The sequence below is a fragment of the Carettochelys insculpta genome, chromosome 4, assembly GCF_033958435.1.
Source record: "Carettochelys insculpta isolate YL-2023 chromosome 4, ASM3395843v1, whole genome shotgun sequence".
In the NCBI taxonomy this organism is placed as follows: domain Eukaryota; kingdom Metazoa; phylum Chordata; order Testudines; family Carettochelyidae; genus Carettochelys; species Carettochelys insculpta.
The window spans coordinates 110,974,417-111,002,242 of record NC_134140.1 but is presented as its reverse complement, the minus strand read 5'-3'; the positions used below and the strand labels follow the sequence as shown (position 1 = coordinate 111,002,242).

The following is a 27,826-nucleotide window of genomic DNA, read 5'->3' as shown; positions in this document are numbered from 1 at the left end:
CATATTTACACAGTCTGTTGTAGATGGAAAGAATCCTGATTCAGATTGTTAAGCATATTATAGGAAAAAAAAAAAGCCAGCCAATCTGGAGGTTAGCTGCACAGATATTTATTAAATGAAGTCTGCCTTACTTCACACACATTTGTTTCGAAGAAACGCGGAAAGAAGATTAACAGGCAGCTCTATTACTTCTTCAGTTTCTTTTGGGCAGCCTTCTTCTTGACCATCTGTAACCTTTTCATAGCATTGAGCTGCGATTCCTGAGAAGTTGGGCCCTTTAGGGACAATGTCTGATTGCCAGAATCTGCATTTGATTTGCTGGTGCTGCTCCCACTGTTACTTCCTGTGCCACTGCTTCCATTCCCACTGTTCAGCTGGTTGCTGCTGCCTGGAGCCGTACTGCTAGGACTAGGAAGACCTGCTTTGCTGACATTGTCACTACTAATGGAACGACTGAGACCTGTTTTCCCCAAGGTTAGAGGTGGAAGAGGCTTTAGTTGAACAGTGCTGGTGTTATTACTACTGGAAGATAGTTTTGAACCTAGTCCTGTTTTAGATGTTGCTAACCCTGACAAACCCACAGGTTTCTGGTTATTAGAGGAGGCTGCAGGTTTTCCACTGGTACTCTGTGCTGCTGATCCCAGCTTGGTGGTGGATGGACCGGTGGAAGAGGTTTTGGCTGCAAAAGCTGCCCATCCGGTAAGGCCACTGGCTGCTGAAGAGGAAATACTGGCACCGGCTGAATTCCCCGAAATTGTTGCTGCAGTCTAAAACCAAATAAATCCTTTATTAGTAATGTCTGAGCACAGAGCAGGAATGGTTATGACCAAACTTGAGTTTCAGATTATTTACACAAAAATATCTATTAGATACTATTCTAATTTTTGATCCTGGGTCATCTCTGTCAAGAGCAACTACAAAGTAAGGAAAGGAGACTGGTGCAGTGCCTTTGTCTTTACTGAAAATAAAGTTAGCATCTTTTCTTTCGTTTTTTCTAACTAGTGAACAGGATAGCCTATGGCACAATGCTGCTTCACTGAACTCTACAGAAGTCAGGTTATGTGAAGTAATTAAGAAGACCGGCACTTGCCAATTGTAAACAAGAAGGGAAGCCCCAAGATTTTATGTGATTCTATTACCTGGAGCTGCTTTTTAAGAAAATGACAGATAGTCTACCACACAGCCCAACTCAAGGCGACGAAAACATTGCAGATCATTTTATAAAAAACAGTATTTTCCCACTGCCACCCCCATCCTTTCTGCCTATACCTACCACCCCGCCACTATGCAAGTTACTGGATTTGTTTCCATTCAGAGTTTCTGTTGATACACAATAATAATCAGAAATTACTTCATGGTCTTCATCTTCAAGCAGCTTTAAAACAATGAATCTTCACAACACACCTTGAATAGTTACACTTGACATTTGGGCTATGTCTACACAAGAAGCATCTGTCGCCAGAAGTTACTGTCGACAGGGAAATCCCGACAGAACATCTGTCAAGAGATTGCATCTATGCACAACTTGGTCTGTCGACAGAGAAGTGCCAAACTGCACTGCCCTCTGGTACCAGAAAGCAGAATGGCAGCTCTGCAAAGAGGGCTTCCCAGCAACCAGAAGCCTTCTCTGTCGACAGAAGTGTCTACATTGCACTTCTGTCGACAGTAGTCAGGTCGCCAGATGGTAATGCCTCAAATTTTTGATGGATAATAGTGTTGAGGCAAATGCAGAGTTCTGTCAAGAATCTGCTGACAGAGTGCTTTAGGTGTGTAGCCCTTCCTGAGTTATGTCAACAGAAGACCCCCGCACCCCACCCAGTTGACAAAACTTTCCAGTGTAGACCCAGCCTTGGGGAAATTGATAAGGGGAACCTAAATAATTCACCTAAAGTTATTCAGTGTGTCTGAGCTAAGGCCCACGTTAAAAGTCAGGGGTTTTCAGCTCCAAGCCTCTGTTCAAATATCATATTTTTCCACAGCACATCCACAACATTTCTAAATGCTAAGGATTACAACTGAAATTAGGTGTGGATCCTGCAATCATTTGTGCAAATAACTTTCCAGGTGTATAAAGTTATTCACATGCATACTTGCCTGCATCACAGACATAATATTTTTCATATGGGCCCCGAGGCAGAGAAAGCAATTAAACCTACGAATGACTGTATATATATGAATAGTTCTACTGCCGTTGGCATGGTTAAACTTGGTCTACACATAACTCTTGTATCACCACAGCTGTGTTGGTCAGCATTGTGAAAATAACCAGCTGCCTTACTGCAACAGGTATGCTGATAAAATCTATGTTGATGCAGCTATGCCAACAAAAGACTGCTTCTGTCCTCATTATCTACATGATCCAGGGAGGTGGGATTCCTACACCAACAGAAAAATGTCTTCCGTCAACGTACACTGCAGTTACAGTAGTATTGCAGACAGAGCTCCATGTAGACACAGTGACACTGGCAGATAAGGGTGCCAGCTGGTGCCAACACCACTGGGTCTTGATGAACACTGACAAATACCAAGCTGGAAGCCATCTAGTATTTAGCAGTAATGTTTTTAAAATAGATATTAGAGTTATAAAAATGAGGTTATACTGTATTAAGTGCCTGTAGAATGCTGTATTGATTCATCTTACTGATAGTATCTGTATACCATGCTATAAAGTAATAGTTAAATATTTTTAAAACTTTGAACCCCACTAGACAGGGGAGAAGCATCACCAAGTGTGAAATACTACAGGAGACGTCTCTTCTTCCCCAAAAGAGAAGGCCTATAGATAACAGTAAAACCAATCATGTGGCTCATCAATGGATAAAAGAATTTATTGTTTGTTTCCCGGACACCCAAGAACTGGTACATACACAAGCTCCCATCCCACTTGGAATGTGGCAGGAAGAGAATAAAATCCCTGTTAAAAAGAAATTGTGATAACTAAGCTGCTTGAAATTCTCACAGAATCATAGAACACTAGGACTGGAAGGGACCTTGAGAGGCCATTGAGTCCAGCCCCCTACCCCAACGGCAGGACCAAGTACTACCTAAACCATCCCTGATAGATGTCTATCTAACCTGTTCTTAAATATCTCCAGTGATGGAGATTCCACAACCTCCCTTGGCAATTTATTCCACTGTTTGACCGCCCTGACAGTTAGGAGCTTTTTCCGAAAGTCCAACCTAATCCTCCCTTGCTGCAGTTTAAGCCCATTGCCTCTTGTTCTATCCTCAGAGGCCAAGAAGAACAAGTTTTCTCCTTCCTCCTTACGACTCCCTTTTAGATACCTGAAAACTGCTATCATGTCTCCCCTCAATCTTCTCTTTTCCAAACTAAACAAGCCCAATTCTTTCAACCTTTTTTCATAGGTCACATTCTCTAGACCTTTAATCATTCTTGTCGCACTTTTCTGGACCCTCTCTAGTTTCTCCACATCTTTTTTGAAGTGCGGTGCCCAGAACTGGACACAATACTCCAGCTGAGGCCTAACCAGCGCAGAGTAGAGCGGAAGAATGACTTCTAGTGTCTTGTTCACAACACAACTGTTAATGCATCCCAGAATCATGTTTGCTTTTTTTGCAACAGCATCACACTGTTGACTCATATTTAGCACGTGGTCCACTATAATCCCTAGATCCCTTTCTGCTGTAGTCATTCCTAGACAGTCTCTCCCCATTCTGTATGCGTGAAACTGATTGTTCCTTCCTAAGTGGAGCACTTTGCATTTGTCCTTATTAAACTTCATCCTGTTTACCTCAGCCCATTTCTCCAATTTATCCAGATCATTTTGAATTATGACCCTATCCTCCAAAGTAGTCGCAACCCCTCCCAACTTGGTATCATCTGCAAACTTAAAAAGCGTACTTTCTATGCCAATATCTAAATCATTGATGAAGACATTGAACAGAACCGGTCCTAACACAGACCCCTGCGGAACCCCACTTGTTATACTTTTCCAGCAGGATCGAGAACCATTAAGAACTACTCTCTGGGTATGGTTATCCAGTCAGCTATGCACCCACCTTATAGTAGCCTCATCTAAACTGTATTTGCCTAGTTTTTTTTATAAGAATATCATGCAAGACCGTATCAAATGCTTTACTAAAGTCTAGGTAGACCACATCTACCGCTTCTCCCCTATCCACAAGGCTCATTATCCTATCAAAGAAAGCTATCAGATTAGTTTGACAAGATTTATTCTTTACAAACCCATGCTGGCTGTTTCCTATTACCTTACCACCTTCCAAGTGCTTGCAGATGATTTCTTTAATTACCTGCTCCATTATCTTTCCTGGCACTGAAGTTAAGCTGACTGGCCTGTAGTTTCCTGGGTTATTCTTATTACCCTTTTTATAAATGGGCACTATATTTGCCTTTTTCCAGTCTTCTGGAATCTCTCCTGTCTCCCATGATTTTCCAAAGATGATAGATAAAGGCTCAGATACCTCCTATCAGCTCCTTGAGTATTCTAGGGTGCATTTCATCAGGCCCTGGTGACTTGCAGACATCTAATTTTCCTAAGTGATTTTTAACTTGTTCTTTTTTTATTTCAACTTCTAACCCTAACCCTTTCCCACTAGCATTTACTATGTTGGGCACTCTTTCATCAGACTTCTCAGTGAAGACTGAAACAAAGAAGTCATTGAGCATCTCTGCCATTTCCAAGTTCCCTGTACTGTTTCTCCCTCCTCACTGAGCAATGGCCCTACCCTGTCCCTGGTCTTCCTCTTGTTTCTAATATATTTATAAAAAGCCTTCTTGTTTCCCTTTATGCCTGTAGCTAGTTTGAGCTCATTTTGTGCCTTAGCCTTTCTAATCTTTCTCCTGCATTCTTGTGTTGTTTGCCTATATTCATCCTTTGCAATTTTTCCTTGTTTCCATTTTTTATACAATTCCTTTTTTATTTTGAGATCATGCAAGATCTCCTGGTTAAGCCAAGGCGGTCTTTTTCCATATTTTCTATCTTTCCTACACAGCGGGATAGCTTGCTTTTGGGCCCTTAATAATGTCCCTTTGAAAAACTGCCAACTCTCCTCAGCTGTTTTTCCCCTCAGCTTTGCTTCCCATGGGACCTTACCTACCAGCTCTCTGAGTTTACCAAAATCTGCCCTCCTGAAATCCATTATCTCTATTTTGCTGTTTTCTGTTCTACCCTTCCTTAGGATTATGAACTCTATGATTTCGTGATCACTTTCACCCAAGCTGCCTTCCACCTTCAAGTTCTCTACCAATTCCTCCGTATTTGTTAAAATCAAATCTAAAACAGCTTCCCCCCGGTAGCTTTTTCAACCTTTTGGAATAAAAAAATTGTCTCCAATACAATCCAAGAACTTACTGGATAGTCTGTGCCCCGCTGTATTAGCTTCCCAACATATATCTTGATAGTTGAAGTCCCCCATCACCACCAAAGCAACAGGGCTCCTCTACTATCATAAGAAAAGTCTTGCAATTGCCAATGTATGCATATTACTTAAGAAAGGACTGCAATTCACATGCTTTCTAGGAGCGTGAAGACTTGTTACTGGTATAGCAATGACACTTAAAAAAGCCAACCAGAACAATCTACTTGTTTTACTCCTTATAAAATAAAAATAAGTCAAGAAACTGAGTACAGACAGAATAAAGGGCCTGTATTTTAATTCGGGGATCTGATTGCGTGAAAGAACAAGGTGAGCTTCTGACAAGGGAAAAAACAGCTGTTCTACACTTAAGCAAGGACATTTTACATGTGCAATACAATAAAAATATTTATAGAGAGTATTTATGTACAGCACCTTAACTTCTGTCCTCTTGAATGCTAAGAAAGCTGTTTGTGTATCAAGCTTGAGCTTAATTTCAGGTTTCTTTACCAATGGATCTTTCACAATTGGTGCTACTGAAACGACTGCAGGCGCTGGTTTCTGAGGTGGTTTCTGAGTTTTTTGAGCCTATATAAATAATAATTAAACTTGAATTAGTTGTATTTCCATACTAATGATTTCATCAAAGTGACAAGAGAAAACATGAGCATTATGGGATCACAACATTAGTCATTAGAAGACTGTATTAAATGAAATTTGGAAATGAAGCACTGAGAAAAGAGATCAGGTGGAAGCACATTTTGAGTTTGTATGGATGTTTCCAGCTGAGAGAGAGGTGGGTGGGAGGCACATAACAGGAGATTTCATCAGCTGAAAGGCATGCTGAGCAGGACCATATATTTGAGTGGGTAAAGAGAGCTGGAAGGAGGCATCAGGACTGATGGAGCAGGGCAGGGAACTGGTGGATAGACAGAGGGCAGGAAAATATGGGGAAAAGGTATGGTTAGAAACCAGCTTTTGGGAAGCAGTTTGCAGGTCTCTTTTCAGAGAAAGCAGGTACATCGGCAGCTTTTGTGCTGAGGTAGCAAAAGGAAACTGTAGCCTGTGAAGGGAAAGATGACTTACGCAAGCTGAAGGAGAGGTGAAGCATGAAATAGTTATAGCTGTGGATTAATACGATACTTCCATTCAATTTACTGTGCACAAATAAGCAGCCCTGAGTTCAAAGGACTGAAGATAATCAAAGCACTAAAATGACTAAAAATAATTAATAACTTTCATTGGCTATGGCAAAAACATTTTAAGTAAGATTTTTCTAACAGAAAGGTCGTTTCAGCAGATAAATTTTTCCAAGGCTATCACAAAGTAGCTTTAAAATTTAACAAAAATTTGTAGACCATTGTTAGAGAAATGTTAAGTTTCAGAGAAGCAATTCATTCAGGCCCTAAATTTGAGACGAAAAATGAAAACGTGAGACTGGAATATTGGTATAATAACTGAATGCTAAATGAAATAAGCCTGATTATTTGTTAGTTGATTATCAGTGCAGAAGGAACAAACTTGCCTGACCTTTCATGCTTCTTAGTTCTGTGATTTATTTTATTTTGGTTAATGGGACCATTAATGGATGTTCTTTGAGACTACAGTTAAAATAACCAGAGCAGCATAAAAAGAAAACGCAGCTGTGAAAAATAATTCTGCAACACGTTTTAAAGGTTTCTGCAAATCCTTTTTTTCAAACAGTCCAAATGAATTGCCGTTTCCAGATACTACTCATGTTAGACAAAAAGCTGACTCTTACCATTCTCTTCATCTGCCTGGTACAGCGGGCACAATACCATACCAAGCGGGGATCGTTGACTTCTTTGTCTGTCACCTGAGGTTTATGACAATCCTGGTGGTAAAGATTATGGCACTCCTGACATTCCACTAACTGATTTCCAGAAGTAACTGTCATTTGTCTGCAGAACAAACAGTTGAGAATTGGTTACTGAAAGGACACGAGGTCAGGGGCAGATATGCCTGACTGAATGAGAGAGGCTGGAGGTAAGTATGTTGGAGGCTCCCTAACAGTCTCTTCCTGCCCACCACACTCCCTCAAATCCATTCTATCCTTATCGCACCCACACCCAACAACCCTCCACGTTTACACCAGGATCCTTCCCAACAATTCCTCCCCTCTTGCTCAGCTCCTCCATTACTCTCCACCTCACTCCCAAGCTTTTGTACTACTTCTGAGGGGGAGAGGAGTGTGAAAAATGTTTCTGTACTGTAGTTTCAAATAATTGTTATTTAAAGCTCTATATTAAATATGCCTAGTCAGGAGTTTAATTTGTCAAAAAAACATTTCCTGAATCTTTTTGGTTGTCTGTATTGTTACAGATATAGTTATTGATCAGGGTTTTGAAATAAATGGCCAAAGATAATTAAAAATGGCAGGATTATACTGTGTTATTTTAACAAATATAATATACAGAGTTTTTAATTAATATGTGTTGAATTTCAATTATTTTTTCTGGTGCAGAATTCCCAAGAATAATTCTTTCAGTTAAAGAATAAAGAAAAAAAAACAAACAAAGAAACCACAACATCAACAAACCGACGATGCAAGTACTGTGCTATTTTCTAGAACTTTCAGTAACCATCCTTCATTGCCCAGGACACACAGACATTAGAAAAATAAGTAATACCAACATCATGGAGAGATGGAACAGAAAGAACTAGCTATGCAGTTCTGCCTTGAGACAAATATGTAAGCTGGTGATAAAGACAATTTTCTGTGGGTTTCTGGTGAAAAGCATCACATTGTATAAGCGATAAATTAGTGACACGCATAACAAGTAGTATGCAAAGTAGCCAAACAGCATTTTCCTAACAATTTCTTCTCTCAGATGACAAGTCGGGCTATTTAATTGCTACGCTGCTTTTGCTCACCTCCCTGGGTGCACATAAACTAGGAACTAACTTCGAAGTTAGGCACTACTTCAAAGTAGCCAGCAGAGAGTCTACACACATTTTCCCTTACTTCAAAGCCCAACTTCGAAGTCCTTACTCCATTTCTGAAATTAAACTTCGAAGTAGGGTGTGTGCAGATGCTCAGCTTCAAAGTTGCTTACTTTGAAGTAAGCAACTTTGAAGTTATTTTTGTCATGTAGACACAGCCCCTGAGGAGCAGATATCTAGGTAACCACGGAAACTCTATTTGTGGATGGGTGGGGAAAGGTAATACCTTATTTCTTTATATAACAAAAATAAAATCAGAAGATGTTGTCCATATAGCAATAATAACATTTTCTGAAAAATATCTTTTTTTTAAACTAGGCTATTTAAAAATAAAGAAGGAAATATTTCAGTAATTTTGGAGCACATTATTTAAATTCAGAATATTTGAGAAGCTATTTCTTTGTTGAAAAACATACTGGGTCAGAACAAAGCATCTCTGTTTTAACTGAATGTGACAAGGGAACAGACTCATCTCCATATTTTAAAATTATAAAGGACAATTTGGATGGATTACAAAAAATAAACTTGTTGTTTTTCCAAACAGCATGTAGATTTTTCATGAATGCTTTCTCTTTGACGTCTTCATTGTCACCTGAAAGTCACACATGACATTTTCCTTTGTAATATGTTTGCTTTTGAATCTTTGTTTTTCCTAAAACTGGTAAGTTGAGATTTTTTCCTTAAAGATCTATAAGCCAAAGAGAGGCACAGACACTAGAGGGAAGGGGTTTTGTACCCTCTCCCTCTCATCATGACATAAGGAAAAGAAAAAGAAAAGAAATAGAGGTCACTTTGGAAGTTCTACTTGTACTTCTATTAGCAGCAAAGCTTCAGTCAGATCCCACTCTACAGTAGTGAAAAAACAGTTGTGCTGTTAGTGCAGGTCTCTCCTTTCCTTCTTAGTGTGGTTTAGCTAAGTGTTTCATATTTGGATATGAAATTTTCATTAGCAACTAGCTAAAAGACTGTACTTATTTGCTTTATTTTACAGAAGAATTTGACACCTCTGGAGTGTATAGTTAAAATGCTGTGTTTAATACTGACACTTTAAAAAAAGATTTGTGAAAGTACCTAAACCATTGTATTTCTGTTCAGATTAAATAGGTACAAAAAGGCACCAAATGTTGAAGCAGAAGTTAATACTGGAAATTCCAGCCCTAGCCAATAAAACGTCACTCAGTAAGCCTTAAACAAAATAAACTTTCTAATTCAAGGCTGTAGCAGACCACAACCAATTAGTGTCCTGGAATAATACTGAGGAAGTAAGAACAATGAAATAAAATATTTGACAGAATAAAAATGCTTCTTATATAAATCTAACAAACAGCATCGTATGTGCTGTCTTAAAATGCAGTGCCCAGGTCTGTATTCTAAGTTGCCCCAGGTAATAGCTTCAAATCATTAAATACTATTTTTATAAAGATAAGTAAAAGCTGAAGATAGAAAGAAATGTCCAAACTGTATTGTTTTAGTTAAAAAAACTAAAATAAAGTTGTGACAGATACAGCAGCTTCCAGCAATTTCCTTGAAAAATCAAACTGAATGACCTTTAAGTATCTTTGGAGTCTGTTGTACAGTACCATAAACTCTTTCATATCCAGCAACCCCAGGACTGGGAGGTTGCTGGATATTCAAATATACTTTGGATAAGAGAGAGGTAAACTTAGCAATACACAATAATAATCTTGTTTTTCTTTAGTGTTAAGAAACAAACACATTTATGCAAAGTACTTTACTTACCAACAACAGTAGTACTGTACACTGTAAACTCATACTGTATTTGTTGTATTTATTTGTATTTACTTTCACCATATTGTGCTTACGGAAAACCTAACTAAAATGTACTTATGGCTAAAATGCCAGTTATTTGAGAGTTCCAGATGATAGAATGCTGGATATGAAAGAGTCTTCTGTACTAACTGTGAAGTTTCAACATTAAGTGGATTTCTGGGGAAATACCAAGAGGGAAGTTAACGCAAATTTCCCATCTCTAGTTACGCACCTCCCCCCTCCCACTTTCTGAAGCTGTGCCTTGAGCAGGAAGCTTTTGCCTCCTAATTATCTGTGCTGTAAGCCTGGTGACCAAAGTCTGAGAGGAATAAAGGGCTTTTGAAATGCGCGGGGCCTGTGTAGCCCTGCTGAGTTGCATGTTCGAAAGCGGAGCTTTTGAAGTGCCGAGGCTGGAAGTGTGCGAATGCTTTGGCCAAGTGCAGCCATAGCCAAGGTGTAGTGTGTATATATCCTGAGATGTTTGAAGAAACAGCTGAACTAGCCAGCGTTTGCTCTTGTTCTGCATCTGAGACCATTATAGACTTATAACTATGGTGAAAACACAGCTGAAGGACTGATATCACTGCCTCAGGTTGCATTCGGGTGTTACTTCTAGTTAGCTCTTTAGCATGCACATGGGTTCTTTCATTGTTTTTAATTTGTCACCATTCTGGACCACTGTACCTAAATTCTTCCCTCCTCTCCCACCATCCACCCAAAGCTCTCACTCTAAGCTCCTGGTTCCTCAGCCATTGCCTCTCTTCCACACAGACTGGAGTTCCATTATTTACACTGATATCCTCAGCCAGCCAGGCTACAGACAAGGCCATTATGGCTGTGTCTACACGTGCCCCAAACTTCGAAATGGCCATGCAAATGGCCATTTTGAAGTTTACTAATGAAGCGCTGAAATGCATATTCAGCGCTTCATTAGCATGCGGGCGGCAGCCGCGCTTCGAAATTGACGCTCCTTGCCGCCGTGCGGCGCATCCGGCGGCAAGGAGCGTCAATTTCGAAGCGCGGCTGCCGCCCGCATGCTAATGAAGCGCTGAATATGCATTTCAGCGCTTCATTAGTAAACTTCAAAATGGCCATGCAAATGGCCATTTCGAAGTTTGGGGCACGTGTAGACACAGCCTATAAGTGCTAGCAGGTACTAGTTATCACTCAGCTCTTCCTAAGCAAGCACAATATTCTTAAGATGAAATCATTACAGAGAAAACAGCTGTTTAATAAGAGTCTGCTGAGGCTATGTCTACATTAGCCTAGAAGAGTGGTTCTGCAAAGTGAGAATAAGGGTTCCTCACAAACTTCCTCTGCGGCTCCCTGACCTGCAGCTGCCGAAACAGACAAACTAAATTTAATTGGTTTAATGGCCAGCAGGGTGACAGGACGGATCCGGCCGTTAAACCAACTGAATTTAGTTCCATTATTTCAGCAGTAGCAGGGCAGGGAGCCACAGAGAGCCCCTCGCTTGCCCCACTACCTGAGCAGCCACCCGCCCTCCCCCGGCAGCGGCAAGTATCAGAGGAGTAACCATGTTAGTGTATATCTGCAAAAACAATGACAAGTCCTGTGATACCTTATAGGTTAACAGATTTATTAGAGCATAAGCTTTCATGGGCAAAGGCCCACTTTGTCAGTTGAGTTGGATGGGTGTAGCTCGGCTCACTCCTTGTCAGTGGAACACCTCCATACCAGACTTCCTTCCACTGGGTGCATGGGACCGCCCAGCGTAGACTCCCCATCCAGTGCCATGGAAGGGTTTAGTCCTGGGGGCCAATTTGGGGCTTAGGCAGGTTAAGCCTGGGGATGGGGGGCAGAGGCAATTTTGCAGGATGGAGTGTAAAGCTTGGGGATGGAGGGCAGATTTCGGGGGCTGAGGTGGGTAAAGCTTGGAGATGGGGGGTGGGTTTGGGGGCCGGGGTAGAGCCTGGGAATGGGGTTCCATAAAATTCTTTTCAGTAAAACAGTTCTGTGGCCAAATAGAATTGAGAAACACTGGCTTAGAAGACTGACCTGCTAAGGGTTGATTTTCTGGGGTTTGATTTCACATGTCTAGCAGGCACATGTGAAATCGACCTTTCAGGGGTTGTTGTTGACCCCTGTATTCCCCTCAAGACACAAGTAGTAAGGGAAGTCGACAAAAGAAACTCTCCTGTCAATCTTGTTCAGTAGGAATAGTCAACTAAGCCAAGTACAGATAGCTAGAATTGTGTGTCTGCATTTGATTTTCTTTGCATAGTGTAGACATAGCCTTAGATGGCCAAAGGAGCTTCATCTCTTGCAAAAGAGCTATAAACCTGTAACCAAAAAGTCTGGTTAAAAACTACAGCAATGCCTTAACAAGCCTGATGATGGTAAAAGTCACAGGGCAGCTATAAATCTATATGCTGGGCTTGTGGTTTTCCAGCAGCAAGGCTGCAACTGCAAAACCAGCTCCACAGACAAAAACTGTATTTTCTTTTTTGGCTCTTCAGTTATCCTTAATTATACATGTCTTTTGTCTTAAAGGAAATGGGATCAGACTTCCAGGACAACAGAAGCAGCCACAGCTCAAGACAATTTGAACTCATCTTTTCCCTTTTTCCCTGAGAAAGACAGTTAATATAATCTAAAAAGTCAATTAAATGGGGGGGTGGGGGTGTAAAAGACTCTATAAAGCTAAAAGGAAATAAAGTAAATTGTTAAAATGAAAGCTTTACTTAATACTTTGCATTTCAAATGCTTTAGCTGTTTTTTCTTCTTTTTGTGCGTCTTTAATAAAAGATTTAAAAAGACTCCCCCTATTTATAACAATCACCATAAAAGTTGTAATAATTTTACATGAAAATTCAAACCACAAGTAACTGTCTGAAGTTGTAACTACAATAACTTATTGATCGTTGGACCTGGACACTCTTTAATTAACAAAGCAAGAGCTTGAAAAGTGATTGTGTAATGAAGTAATTAATTAATTAATTAATTAATTAATTAAATAAAACAAAATTTTCTTATTTAACAGCTTTGATCCCTGTGTCTGTGTATTCACAAAAATACATTCTTGCCACTTTTCCTTTGTACCAGCACTGCAAAGAACGTACGTCATCAACAGAACGGTCAGTGAAATTTCAATTTGAAGGTCATTATTAGCAATGAATGTGCATAAGCCAGACAAATCAACTTTTACTTATGGATTCCACAACACATTTTCAGGATGGACATTAAAAAAAAAAAAAGAAATAAAAAAGCAAATCAAACCAAACCAATGCAAATCATTTTGGAAACTTGGAAAAACAAACATAGACTGTTACCAGCGTCAGTTTTAAAAAACACTTCGGAACAGACTCTATCTTGAAATGCATTGCTCATAGATAGCAATTAACTGTAAAGTTTGGCTTCCAATAATTAAAATGAATACTTGTTGCACTATAGTTATTTACTGGCTCCATCAATTCTCTTCTTCCCTCCTTCCCTCAAGATATGCAGAAGACTCATCAGTAGCAAAATTTGCACACTGTTGGGGTAAATAATTCCTCCAAAGACCGGATATTATGTTTCTGTGACTTAGATATTTTTCTTCTAAAAGGCCTCATATTTCAGGAAAAGGTATTATTCAAGAAGCCACTTAAGCTTATGATTAATTTGATGTATGGCCCTCAGTCCCATTGAAATGCTTTCCAAAATCAGGACTAAAATTATTAACAGAATAAAAATCTGTCTTAATTTGATATGGATACACTGAAAGATAAAAATATGGCACTAGTCATTTTTATAGAAGAACTCATTAGAATGGGCAGGGTGGGGGGGCTGTTGGTTCTCACAAAGCACGAGTCACTTACCGGCAAACAACACAGGCTAAGCCCATTTCCATGGCAAAATCATCAGCACTGGTTTCATCAAAACTAGACAGATCAGGCATGGATAAATCCTTGCTAGTCTGGACTGTGATAGGGGAAGAACGAGCCTCTTGCTTCTCTAGTCTGGGTTTCTTTGGAGCATCAACTCCTTCACCAATTTCTATGTTCATCTATTAAGCAACACAGAAACAGATGGCGAAAATGTGAAAAAGTTAGTAGTTATCTAAGCAACTATCTTAATTAATTAAGAAATACAAATGGGAAATTATACACTGAGGATCTGAACAGCACACATAGAACACTATCCTAAAGAGAGAAAAACATTCCCACCTAAACATTTGTGAATTGAAGGCGTAGAAGAGCTCACAATGATTCATAAAAGATTCAGTGGGGTATATAAGCTTAACGTATTTTTACTAATTTTTCTCTTTCCAACAAAAAGTAGTATATAAAGACATTTTTTTGGGGGGAGGGGGAAGTTATGATAAATCCTCTGTTGTACTATCTGGCCTCTGTTAACCTATGATCCTATGGATTGAGACAGGTGACATGATGCAGATGAAACTAAAATGAGTCAGATTAGCCCAGTTCTGAATGAAAAATACAGTTTTGGATAAGTTTTAATCCACAATTATTAAACTATCAGACCCAAGACTGAGCTTACTTTATCAGCAGTCCTCTTCTCAGGTTCTTTTTTCACCTTTTCTGTTGCCGTGGGTTTGCCATTATTATTGCCTGACGGCAAAGTGGACAAAGCTTTAGGCTCCTGCTTACTGGAAACCGGCTTGGTAATAGACACTTTGGGTTGCTCTACATCCTAAATAAAATGAATTAAAAAAGGCTGATAACAAGCATAGCATCTAAGATACTGCTACTTTGCAACTACTTAGCTCACAAATCTAGGAAAGCAATATTTTCTATATACTCATTTAAAAAATGGTATTGCATTGTACAGACATGTAACAAGTGTTTCCTTTTTCAGTATCCTCGGAGGCAAACATTACTGGGATCTAGAACAGCATTAACCAAACAACATATGTGAATAAGTGTACATTCACCTTCTGAAGAGAACTCAAAACCCCTCTCCATCTCCTCTATTAAATCTTTTCAGAAATCCAAGAACTAAACCGTTTAAGTGTACCTTCCCCTTGAAAAATTAATAATAAAGGTAAAACTCTTAAATGTCCCAAATTCACAGCCATAATGAGCAGATATCTTCAGAGTTCTGATGACAAAATTCAATTTATGTAACCATATATAAGTGGGCTTCTAGTGTTGGTGAACATCAATACTTCATTTCCTCTGGGAATAAAATATAGACCTTTGTTTAATTTTGGTCAAGATCTACCACTTGGATCAATAAATCTTGATATGGATTTTATCGGAAGTCAATAGCTGCTTATTGATGGATAACAATCAAGTCCATTATGAACATAATGACTAAATTAGTTCCCAAAGCCATAACAGAATGTGTGAAAATCGGAGACTCAGCAAGGTGCCATGCCCAAAATCTCAGCTCCTTCCGGAACAAGAAAACACAACTGGGCATTTAACACAAGTTATGTACTTGGCAGAAGAAGGCGTGACACATAGGTATTAGTGGGGTCCCTGTAATTTAATATTCTGCATCTTACCTACTCTAGTTAGTGTATTTTTAGTGTTTGGTACTTGTTGGTCATGTTGCATAATGCACTAGGGAAAGAAGCTCAGACATTACAGTGGTGAGCATGATCCAAGAACCTACATAGTACAGAACATGACACGCATTGATTTTTACATTTGTCAGATGTGCTAGTTGTTTTAGTTCTGGCTTTAAATCCTGCCTCACAGGGTGTGGTTGTCTTCCTTCTTACTGCATATAAATTAAGCAACAGAATTTATAGAAAACTGATAGTTTTACCACTATTTGGTTACACTGCTAAAGATATCACTCAGCAGCAACAATAAACCTGCATTTTCATGAGCTTTGAATTCTAATTTTGGTGCAGGGTGGACAAGTGACATGGGACAGAAGCAACAGCCACACAACCACCAAAGCCAGGATAAAAGTATTCAGAAGACTCCATGTTACAAAACGCACCCCCTCTCTAACAGAGAGCAGTTCTCTGTGCCACTGAATTCAACACAATTTTTTCTTGTAACTTCAATAGCATCAGTTCACGTACATAAAGGTCAGCAATCAAGTAATAACATAGTTACTCCACACATCTGAGTTTTCCATCCATTTCTGAGTTTCATAGTTCTACAGCTATAAAAACTGAAAAAGAAACAGCTGGGACTGTAATACTGTATATAAAAATGACTTGCTTGTTCTATCCATGCGCATACCTTTTGTGAAGGACGATAGCTAGAATCAATCCCTCTGGCCAAAGACTCATCAAGTAGAGCTTTTAGCTTTTCAGCAGAATCCTTACTCTTTGAATGCAGGAAGCCCAGGGCTTTCAAAAAGATGGGATCAAGTTCCAGGTTCACTGTAGCAGCCATGGCAGTTTCTTTGAAAGGAAATGAAAAAGAAGAAATAGAACTTAATTCATATGGAGTACAACTCAAAATAACAACATCTAATAATCGCAAAGAAAACTCATTTTAGGAGAAGAAATAGCACATCACACCAGTTCCAGGCATGGATATGAATTTAAAAAAACAAAAAGGGTAAACAAGTAAAAATTAGCTAGGGTTTGAGATGCCACAGTATACAATGAGGTGAAGTGAGGGAAAGGGACAGACTTAATTTTAAAATATCTGTTCTTGATAATAGCAATTTTTTCCACACAGCAGTTTTCTGCATTCAGTTAAGCTACATAACTAATTCTTTCTACCTAGATAATCAAGGAACCTGCCCACCTCAGCAAAACAAATTCCAGGAAAGGACAACTGCATAACAGATCCTCCTTATATAAGCACAAACTCCCCAAATCAGTAACATATCTTTGTTATTTCAGTTTAACAGTAAATAAAGACTTCTGGTCTCTTCCGAAAAGTGTGGGATGTAAGTAATTTCAATCCCTTTTATCATTCCACATTTATTCAGATTTCTTATTTCCTACTCCTCCCAAAAATACAGCCTGGATATCTACTCTGGAACCAGCTTGCAGCATCTTGTCTGACTGAGTTCTTTTTGATGTTAAGAACAGTGAAAATAGTGAACTTTTACCTCTTTGGACAAACCCCCAGCAGTGACATGCTGCTCCATCATTGCTTGCCTAGAAGTCTGCAGGAGTCTTTATTTCATGCTGGGCTTTCACAAGACACTAGAGAATCACTCTACCAAGATCATCAAGGAGTTCAGCCCGTAAGAGACTTCATAAGGATTTTATCAATGGATCCAGCAGAGAGCTGAGAATTCTATTATGAACCTTTTCTCTGTTCCTTAATCTCTGCTTCTTATCAAATGATTTCCCAGTGGCCACAAAACTTCTACTTGTATCTCCTAAACACCAGGAACTCTTCCAGCAAAGACTGCACTGTAACCCCTTTCAGGGCAACTCAGTTTCTCTTTGATGTCTATAAAAATGGAATTTAATGCATGTGGAAAGTGGTTCTCCTCTCTCATACATTCACCTCTGGTAACTGCTCAGGCCACTCTCGGAATATGTGGGCTGTACTATCTGCTCTTTTTCTTTGTTCAGTATTTATGGTCTGTGCATCAGTAGTGCACACTGTACCTATAGGTCTTTGTTTAATCTCCCAAAATATAAACTATATGGGATAATAAAATCCATGAAGACACTGGAACAACACACTGCTTAAGGAACTTGTGTTTCTTCCTTATGAGTCCTCCTATTTACAAGTCTCCATACAACATATTGACATAGTCAGAACAAGCATTACAGTAAATTCTTTCATGTCTGGCAGCCCTAGGACTGGGAGGCTGCTGGATAGTCAAAGATTCTGGATAATAGCAATACACAACACCAAAGGAAAACAAGCTTAGATATTAAGAAACAAGCAAAATTGTATGCAGAGTACTTTATTTACCAGCAACAATAGTATTGTACACTGTAAACTTCACTGTATTTGCTGTATTTATTTGTATTTACTTTCACTATACTGTACTTATGGGAAACAAAACTAAAATTTACTTATGGCTAAAATACAGGTGATATGAGAGTTCTGGATGACAGAATGCCAGATATGAAAGAGTTTACTGTAGTACGAAGCCTCTCAGGATGCCACCAATATAAATAGGAGTTCCCGAATTAAAAGAATTCTGAGAAAATGACTACAAGCAATGCGGAGTCCAAAACCACAAGAACAATCTTGTTTTCTAACAGGTAACAGCTTGTAGTTCTAACTCTAATTTCACCTTTTAAGAACTGTACTGTCAAGGAATTATTTAAAAGAGCAGTGTGTGTGTTGCAGCCTTTGAGCTGCATATCATGGCTTGCTAGCTGTCTTCTGGCCTGAAGGTTAATACCGTAATAATGCTGCATGCCAGTACTGTCACAGTTAAGAATTTGTCTGTCTCCTCTATAATCTCCCATTTTCAGGGGGGTTTATACAGCTATTTAAAATATGAAGCAAGCTGAAACTTGGCATACGAGCTCAGCATGGAAATGAATTTTCAATGTAAAAAAATCTGTTTTGTTACCTTTTAAGCTAAAGAAAGAAGGAAAACATATTTACAAGAGATGCTCATATGCTCACTTAAAAATAGTAAGGCCTGAGAGCTTATATCCCTAATTTAAAAATAAACAAATAAAAACCCTGCACACTATATTGTGCTATCATGGATATTTTCATTCATATATATGTCTAATACTCCTCTGAAGGCTGTAACCCTCCTGGTCTCAATGCATCTTGTGGCAAGGAGTTCCACACTAATTATCTGCTTTTATCATATCAAGTTTTGAAAAGGATAAATGGGACTACCAACTTTACCTTTTATATTCTATTTATTATTTTATATATCTCTTTACTGACTGCTCCTATTCATCTCCTCTGTGAACTAAATGAACCCAATTTTTTCCTGTCTCCTCATATAGAAGTCTTGCCTCTCCTCTATTTTCATCACTTGTTTCTGAACTTCTATTTATGTCTTATAGTCTCTGAGACTGGGTGCCAGAACTCCATACAATATTCCAAGAAAGGATACAGCACTGATTTATCTGACAATATTGTAAAAGTGCAGTATAAACCTCACATTGCTTACTTTTTTGCCTACCACTGATCACCGAGAAGAGTTTTTTTCATTTACAATAACAACCTAGATTGTCTTTAAAAATACTTAATTTACTGAAACCCGGAAATGTGAATTAATAATTCAAATTTTTCCTTCCAAGAAGGTCAACCCCTGTAGCTGTCAAGACTAACTTTCAATTGTCAACATGTTGACAATTCACCTCGGTTTATTTGGTTCCACTATTCATCAGTCTGCTGTGGTTGTGATTCAAATTTTCCTTTTTCAATGATCCTCCATGCATTTTGCAAATTATCAATACATTAAATATCAATATCAAATTGCGCACACTCACTGCCCACAATAAAATATTGCCTGGCTAAAAACTGAGCTTTTATTCTGACTCTATGTTGACAGTTTCTTCCACAGGTTCAGAGCCACAACACAGAATGGCCTTTCAAAACTGACTTTTAGCCTCTCATTGGAAACTTTACCAAAATACTCCGGGGGGAATTCTGCACCAAAAAGTTTAACATTTTGCAACAAAACAACACACAAATTTTGCAAACAATATTTGCAAATTCTTATATTTTATTTACTAAAATATAATCGCACCCATTTCAATTAATTTTGGTCACTTACTTCAAGATCCGCATTTAGCGAGCGTGTCTGCAACAATACAACCAAAAACATCCAGGAAAGGGTTTTTGACAGACAGATTCCTTACTAGGCCCATTAATACAAGACGCAAAGTAAAAGATCACTGAAAGGACCGTAGTGGACTGTATTTCCCACCCGCCCGAGAAGCAGTGCAAAGCCTCGGGGGACTCAATACTCCATTCATTTACAGGGGAACGTCAGCCTCAGCCAAGGGCAGGAAAGGGGTCTCCTACCTAGGCCGACAGTAGAGGCTGCTTGGCCCAGGGATCAAACCGCAACGCTGCAATGACACGACGCCGCCCGCCGGGGCGACACCGCAGCGCGCTCCCCAGCCGGGCCCGGGGCAGCACGGGAGGCACTTTCCGGCGCGGCCCGCGCTGTGCAGCGCCAAGCTCAGCCCGGCCGCTCGCGTTGCCCCGCGCCTTAGGCCCCGCCCTGATGCCGGCCAGGCCGGGGAGCTACAGCAGGTCCCCGCCCCTCGGTTCGGTCCTGCCGCTCCTTACCCGCCGCTGTCGGCCCGCCTCTGTCCCGCTGGCCGGTGTATACCGGCCCCTAGCGCCCGGCTGGTGACGCGGTGGCGGCAGCGTGCGGAGGAAGAGGCGGAGCCGGGGAGGCAGTGGCGGAGCTGTGGCGGGGACTGGGACTGGGGACCAGCCGCATGGGGCCGGGCCGGGGGTAAGCTGAGTGGGGAGTGCGCGGGGCTGGGCCTCGGGCGGTCAAGGGACGTGCGGCTGGCGCTGAGGAGTTGGTGCACCCCCGGGGTGCGGGGACCGCAGTGTGCAGCAGGCGCTAAGGAGGTGGGGTGCACGCTGGGATGCAGGGACTGCAGTGTGGGGCTGGCAGTGGCACTGGGGAAGTGGGTGCACCCGAAGGGCATGAGGACTGCAGTGTACGACTGGTGCTGAGGAAGTGGGGTGCACCCGAAGGGCATGGGGAGTGCAGTGCGGGGCTGGCACTGAGGAAGTGGGTGCACCCCAAGGGCATGGGGAGTGCAGTGCGGGGCTGGCACTGAGAAAGTGGGTGCACCCCAAGGGCATGGGGACTGCAGTGTGGGGCTGGCACTGAGGAAGTGGGGTGCACCCCCAGGATGTACTGTGGGGCAGGTGGTGAGGAGGTGGGGCGAATTCCCAGGTACAGGGTCTAAAAATGAGAACATGATGAGCTCTCTGTTACATGTGGGTGTTCACCCTCAGTTTCTCATGTAGTTTTCCTGGTTTTGCTCTCATGGGTGTGGCCAGCTCTTCTCCACTCTGAAAGAATGACTTGCAACCACTGCATTAGGAAGCTAATCCCGCAACCCCTTACTCTCTTGGGGATGCTTGGCAGAGACAGCTGTCCATGCTATGAGTATAACAGTCCCCCCAGCAAGATTCAAATCCCAAATCTTAAGCCTTGCGGTAATGATCTCTGTTTTGTGAGCTAGTGGAGATGCTCCATTCCTGGGTAACAACAACGAGTGGTCTTGTGGCATTTTATAGGTTAACAGATGTTTTGGAGCATAAGCTTTTGTGGGCAAAGACCCACTTCATCAGATGCATGTAGTTGAGATTCCAGAGGTCTGATTATACAGGCTCCAGAAAAGGAATAAAGGTACTTTGGAAAACAGTTTTTTTTCTGTTTGTTTGTTTTTTTTCTGAAGGAACCCTGCCTACAGGGCTGTGTTTGCTTCCATAAAAGTCTCTTCCAGAAATGTGATCATGCAAATAAAGCATGAAATTTGTAAATCGGCACTTCATTTGCATTCCTCCCCTGAAAGGGGAATGCTGAGTAGACGTGGCCATGCATGTGAGTAAATTACCTCCATGCTGAAATTCTCTTAAGTTTGGGGACATCCCATTATATTTTCCTGGAAGCATCTGTTTTTAAACAAATAGTCCTCTGTAGTGCAACCCACATTTGTAGCACAGTGAAACAGACTTTATTGCTATTTAGCCCATGTCTGAGAAATTTTAAAAAGTAAACAACGTAATTAGTTAAAGTAAACTGGCTTTTTAACATTGTTTTAGTTCTAACCATCTAAGCTTGTCTTAGTTCCATATTGTAAATACACAAATTTATTTATATGCTCTTTAAGCTATACAATATGGCAGATGTTCTTAACTGTATTGAAGGAGAGGCACTATCTAGAAGCCCTAAGTGAGACCGGGATTTTATTGTGCCTAATACTACAGGTTGACTCTCCCTGGTTCAGCACCTTTGGGAGCTAACCATTCCAGGACCAGGAACATTGCCAGACCAGGGGAGGTCAGTGCTGGCCCCTCTGCTGTCCTCAGTTGTAGAGCTCCACTCCCAGGGCAGCAGAGTTGCTGATATTGACCAAGTGGGGACTGGAGGTGGGGGACCCTCTGGGGAAGAGGGAGGGTGGCTGTGGAGCCCTGCAGCCAGTACTCGGGAGAGCATAGCCCTGTGAGAGCACATGGAGCCCTGTGACCACTGGAATGTGCTCCACAGCCGCCCTACCTCTTCACCCAAGTGTCCCCCACATCCTGGCTGCCCCCCTTCCTCCTTGTGCTGGTACATTGTAATTGAGCAAATATGTGAAGGAGAAGTTGCTGAGCACTGACCCTCAGTTTTTCCCTGTAATCCTTCTGCTCTGGGAGTACCCAGGGGGATGCTGGACTACGGATGTTGCTGCATGTGGGAAGTCCGGGTTACAGAGGTCCAATGTATAGAGTAAATGGCAGTCCCTGTCCAAAAGATTTTAACTGTAAGGATATGTCTGTATTGCAATAAAAAACCTGCAGCCCCAGTCTGATAGCTTGGGCTAATTGTGTTGGGCTTAAACTGTGAAGGTACATACTGCAGCATAGATATTTGAGCCTGTGCTAGAGTCCAGACACCACCACGGTGGGGTGGATCTCAGATCCTGTGCTCCAGCCTGAGCCTGAATATTATACAGCAAGTGTTATCAATGCAGTTTGAGCTCCGCAAGTCCAGCTCAGCTGACCTAGGCTAGCTTCAGCTATGCCATTGGTCTTCTATTGTAGTGTAGATGTACATAGACAAGGGAATGGAAGAGGGGAGAAGATAATATACAAGCAGAGAGTACAACATGGCAGTTTTAAAACATTGTGTTAATTCTGTGGGGTTTTTAAATGTTTTGGGTGGGGTTGTATAAGGAGGATTAGCTGAAGGACAAAACAAAAGAAGGAAGCAGGGTTATGTGGGAAAGACGAAGAAGACAAGAGGTGAAGGTGCATATGGCTGTGTGAAGAGTCTCTTCAGGAAGAGAGAAGCCTTCATCAAGCAGCCTGAACAAGGCAGAGAAAGTTAAACGTGTTCCTGATAACCTCACTGGTATCCAAAAGCATGCTGCAGCTGCTTATAAGTTGTAACAGTACAGAGAATGATTTCTGATGGATGATTACAAGTTTGGCCGATGTGACAGTCAGGATGACTACAAAACTATGTCTCAGTTCTACAGAAGGTTCTGAGAGGATGGCGTCATTTGCCAAATTGGAGTACATTTTTCCTTGTCTGTGTAATTAAGCACACTCTTTTGATTATTAAAACTGAAATAACATAAAAGATCTATTTTACTTTTTACCATTAATGCTATTTATACAGTATTTTACATTTCTTTTGTCTTGGATTCTGAGAATAGGCACTAATCAGTTCACTTTTTTCTAGTTTTTACTTTTGTTTCTCATGCACTCTTAATACTTACAATGGGTTGCAAATACTGCAGATATTCAAAATATTTTCCCCACTTTTTTTTTTTTTTGTAAAGACAAGTTCATGGATATATTTTTCATGGTCTTATTTGTTTCAAAAGAGTCCTGAATTGGGGCAACATTTACCTGACAATATTTCTTAAAACATTTTTTAATGTTTAATTATTCATTAAAGAATGTGATTGGCTGGATTGCAAAGTCCATGAGTCCCATCCCAATGTCACTTATTGGCTGTGTCTACATGTGCCCCAAGCTTCGAAATGGCCATGCAAATGGCCATTTCGAAGTTTACTAATAAAGCGCTGAAATGCATATTCAGCGCTTCATTAGCATGCGGGCGGCAGCCGCGCTTCGAAATTGACGCTCGTTGCCGCCGCGCGGCGCGTCCAGACGGGGCTCCTTTTCGAAAGGATGCTGCCTACTTCGAAGTCCCCTTATTCCCATGAGCTCATGGGAATAAGGGGACTTCGAAGTAGGCAGCGTCCTTTCGAAAACGAGCCCCGTCTGGACGCGCCGCGCGGCGGCATGGAGCATCAATTTCGAAGCGCGGCTGCCGCCCGCATGCTAATGAAGCGCTGAATATGCATTTCAGCGCTTCATTAGTAAACTTCGAAATGGCCATTTGCATGGCCATTTCGAAGTTTGGGGCACGTGTAGACGTAGCCATTGACACTTAATACAAATACCCTGCTTCTTTTTAGGAACAAGAACTAAGTATAACTTCATAAAATTCATTGAACAGTTTACAGGCATGTGTGAAACCCCATTGTGTCTGGGGCAGTTTAATAATAATGACTGCCTTCTCTGTCTAATATACTTTTAAAACTTCCTGTGCTAAAGAAAATGTAACATGCCCCATATTAACCAAGAACCCAACCAATCTGGAAGAGTGCTATCAGCAAAAAATTCCTTCCTGCTTTTAGTTTTCTTCACAGTAACTCATTTTGATTTTCTAAAGGATAACAACTATTTGAGGATGCATATCTAATCTCCATAATTATTTCCTGTCCAGTTTCACTTATGTTTATTATTATTTAACTCTAAGGGCTTGTCTACGCTAGCTCCCTACTTTGAAGGGAGCATGGTAAGTAAGGTATTGGGAGAGGAGTAAACGGACTTCAAAGTACCCCAGGCACTTCGAAGTACCAGCGGGTTAGCTGTGGCTACAGGCGAGCTGGCACTTTAAAGTTGAATACTTCAAAGTTGCTGTGGGAGAGAATTAGCTTAATGAAGTTATGCATATGCAGTGCAGCACTTCATTAATAATGTCTTGACAGCTTACTTATCATGCTCCCTTCGAAGTAGGGAGCTAGTATACACAAGTCCTAAGAGGTGGAAGAGAGAAATTTAAAGCTGGAAGAAGAGGACCATGCCAGGGAGTGAGCATCTGATTAGATCATCTTGAGCATGTAGGTTTGAATGACATGTGGCCAGAGGTTAGTTCTTCCAGCAGGAGGAACCAGTGAAAATTGCTAGTGTAACCTTGGAACTTGATACTCATTAGCTATGTCTACACTATCACCTTCGAAGGAAGAATGGTAATTAGGGTGTTGGGAGCTTACTAATGAAGTGCTGCCATGCACGGGCAGCACGTCATTAAGCAAATTTTCCACCTCGTGCGGCAACTCCAAAGTTTTAAACTTCGAAGGACTGGCACGCGTCTAGCTGCGGTGCACCTGCTGGTACTTCGAACTTGCCTCGGCACTTTGAAGTACTGGCGGGTGTGCTGCAGCTAGGCATGTGCCAATACTTCAGAGTTGCCGTGGGGGGTGGGGAGGGATTTGCTTAGTGAAGTGCTGCCTATGCACAGCAGCACTTCATTAGTAAACTCCCAACACCCTAACTACCATCCTTCTTTCGAGGTGGTAGTGTAGAGAAGCCCATTGAGTAGCAACAGCATCTATAATTGGTTGAACTGCAAGTATAGACATGGTTTTCTGAAAATAGTGCTGAATATGGCTTGTACTGGTCTACACGTATACTTTTGCTGTATTCAACTGAAGTCATTAACAATAGATGGCAATAGATGGCTCTTGTAATGTACGTTTCTGTGAACAAATACATTTTAAATCATGTTTAGTGAGTCTTTGTATACTTTTCATGTACAGTTATTTAAAAAAAGATGAAGGCAGTATCATTAATACAGAAACTGTAGTGTTATAGGGAGAGAGGAAGTGCATCCTATTGGAGAGAACAGTTAAGTGGGAAAATCAAAAACAGGAGCTTTTGAACATAGCAGGTGGGCTTGCATCTCTCTGAAGCTGAATAAGAGATTTCCTAGATAAATGCTTGAGGTAATGAATTATGTGTTTCATGACAAAAAGGTTTTTGGTGGCTAGCAGAGTGAGAGCAAGAGAAACCTGCTGGATTAAGCTAAGCCTTCAGACTTCAAAGATGAGTGCAGAATAGAACTGAGAGACAAAGCAGAACATGTAATTGTTCCATTGGTACAGGTGAGCATGAAAGTTAGCGTGCAGAACTTACGCTGCCCAACTCTCAGCAAACTGGTCTGTATAATCAAGGGATGGAGAGCTTCCTAATATACCTCCCTGAAACTGGAATCATGGTAGATAAACCTGCTCTTAGGAGGCAGATGACGTTCAAGATGAGCTTCAAAGGATTTTTTTTTTCCACAATTGATGTTTTTGCTCCTTTTATGATATAAAAGAAGGCCTGAAAAGCTTGTTGTGTTTTTAAAGATTTTTCCAAATATTTTTAATGTTAGAAATACAAAGAACGTCTCATGCAGTCTTCTCTGCTTTTGCTGGTGGTCCCTCTGGGCAGCCTCAGAGATGTGCGTGCAAAGAATTGTAACATCTTAATTGAAAGGTCGAACTTTTAATAAGGTTCACTGTATTTGGGATTTAGTCACTGAAACTGTGTAGCTGTAAACATTAGAAACAAAAAGTTTTAAACAGACTGGCTAAAAATCTCTTCCCCTCCCAATTGCTCAGATTTTTTTTTGGCTTTTATTTTTAGTTTTCCAGCCCCCAAAGGGTCTTCCAGCCTTGCCATCACCTGAGCGTTTTATATGGAAAACCAAGAAGAATTTAATTGTTTACCTGAATCCCACTTTCAGGCAATCTTTAAACATCATAAAGAAATAGAAAGGGCATGAGCACAAATTTGTCTTCTACCCTCACAATTTGCTTCAGATTATGTTTAAATCTGGTGGTTTATGATGATCTGTCATTAGAAGCTCAATGTAAAGATATTGTTGGTGAGCCAGGAAAAAGTGACAAACCCAAACTTTGTTGTAACCGAATATCTTTTTGGAGGTAATAAACGAGAAGTCCTGTGGCACCTTATAGACCAATAGATTTATTGGAATATAAGCTTTCATAGTCAAAGACCCACTTTTTTAGATGCCGTCAGATGCATCTGACGAAGTGAGTCTTTGCCCACGAAAGCTTATGCTTCAATAAATCTGTTAGTCTATAAGGTTCCACAAAACTTTGAGTTGGTTCTGCAGGTGCAGACTAACATGGCTGCTCCTGTGATCTTTGGAGGTGTTTATTCTTTTTTCTGTAACAAATTGTTTTCATGATTTAAGCTTTACTTAAAAATGTACACAGGCATTTTCTTTCTTTTTTTTTTTTTTTGAAATTTTCGATTCATTTTTCTGTTGCATGATGTAACCTTGTTTGAATTATATTTTGAAAGGATGGGAGTAATTTTATGGAATAGTGTTTTTCTGTACTGGAAAGACATAGCAAAGCATAGGTATGAAACTGACCATGATAGTGTACCTGAAAAGACATGAGGTCTTTTTTTCTCTGTCAAATATTCTGGAGAATTTAAGTTAATTTAAAAACATTTTTTCTAAATACTCAGGTAACAAAGGTAACTTTCCAAACATGAACCAGTGCAATGTTGTCTGCAGATGAACCAGTGCAATGAGCTGATGGGAATAAGGGGACTTCGAATTAGCCGGGGTCCCTTCGAAAAGGAGCCCCGTCTGGACAAGCCGCGCAGCGGTGAGCCACATCAGTTTCAAAGTGCTGCAGCCACCCGCATGCTAATGAAGCACTGAATATGCATTTCAGTGCTTCATTAGTAAACTTCGAAATGGCCATTTGCGTGGCCATTTTGAAGTTTGGGGCTAGTGTAGACACGGCCCTGTTCAGCTCAACACACTGTTCGCTCAGAAGCCTAATGATGAACCATTATATCAATATGTTTAAGTAGTTTACTCCTGGTTATTTTAAGGGAAGCAACCAGTTATTGTGCTTTGTCTAGTCCAGTGGTTCCCGAACTTTTCGGCATCATGCCCCCTTTTGATTTTTGAGAAACCCTCACACCTCCCCCACCTCTTCTTTACCATTATCCACCCTGCTTTTAACAAATAATTCAATTTGTAATTTAAAATAAACATAAGTCTTGATGTAAAAATGTTATTTAAAATTAAAAGTAAGCACAAATAGTTTTGCTTGGCCCAAAAATTTAATGCAAACATAATTTAA

General features: G+C 40.7%; 2 protein-coding genes across 4 annotated transcripts in view; one reads left to right on the top strand and one right to left on the bottom strand.

Moving 5' to 3' along the window:
* Window positions 1-81: 81 nt before the first annotated feature.
* Window positions 82-20,263, bottom strand: INTS12 (integrator complex subunit 12). 3 transcript variants are annotated; one of them, XM_074993484.1, is made up of 7 exons: window positions 20,193-20,263; window positions 16,239-16,402; window positions 14,575-14,727; window positions 13,893-14,080; window positions 7,100-7,259; window positions 5,773-5,925; window positions 82-767 (listed from the first exon to the last, which is right to left on the bottom strand). In XM_074993484.1, the coding sequence occupies exons 2-7, from the start codon at window positions 16,392-16,394 to the stop codon at window positions 186-188; spliced, it is 1,392 nt and encodes a 463-aa protein (XP_074849585.1). In that variant the 5' UTR covers window positions 16,395-16,402; window positions 20,193-20,263; the 3' UTR covers window positions 82-185. The 3 variants fall into 3 exon arrangements, with proteins under 3 accessions (XP_074849585.1, XP_074849584.1, XP_074849583.1); XM_074993483.1 differs by lacking the exon at window positions 20,193-20,263 and adding an exon at window positions 19,672-20,179; XM_074993482.1 differs by lacking the exon at window positions 20,193-20,263 and adding an exon at window positions 19,923-20,179.
* A 17-nt stretch (window positions 20,264-20,280) lies between these two features.
* Window positions 20,281-27,826, top strand: part of GSTCD (glutathione S-transferase C-terminal domain containing) — a 119,175-nt gene continuing 111,629 nt past the window's right edge. The window contains exon 1 of the mRNA XM_074993480.1: window positions 20,281-20,364. The gene's annotated coding sequence lies outside the window, so the exon portion shown is untranslated. The remainder of the gene's footprint in view (window positions 20,365-27,826) is intronic.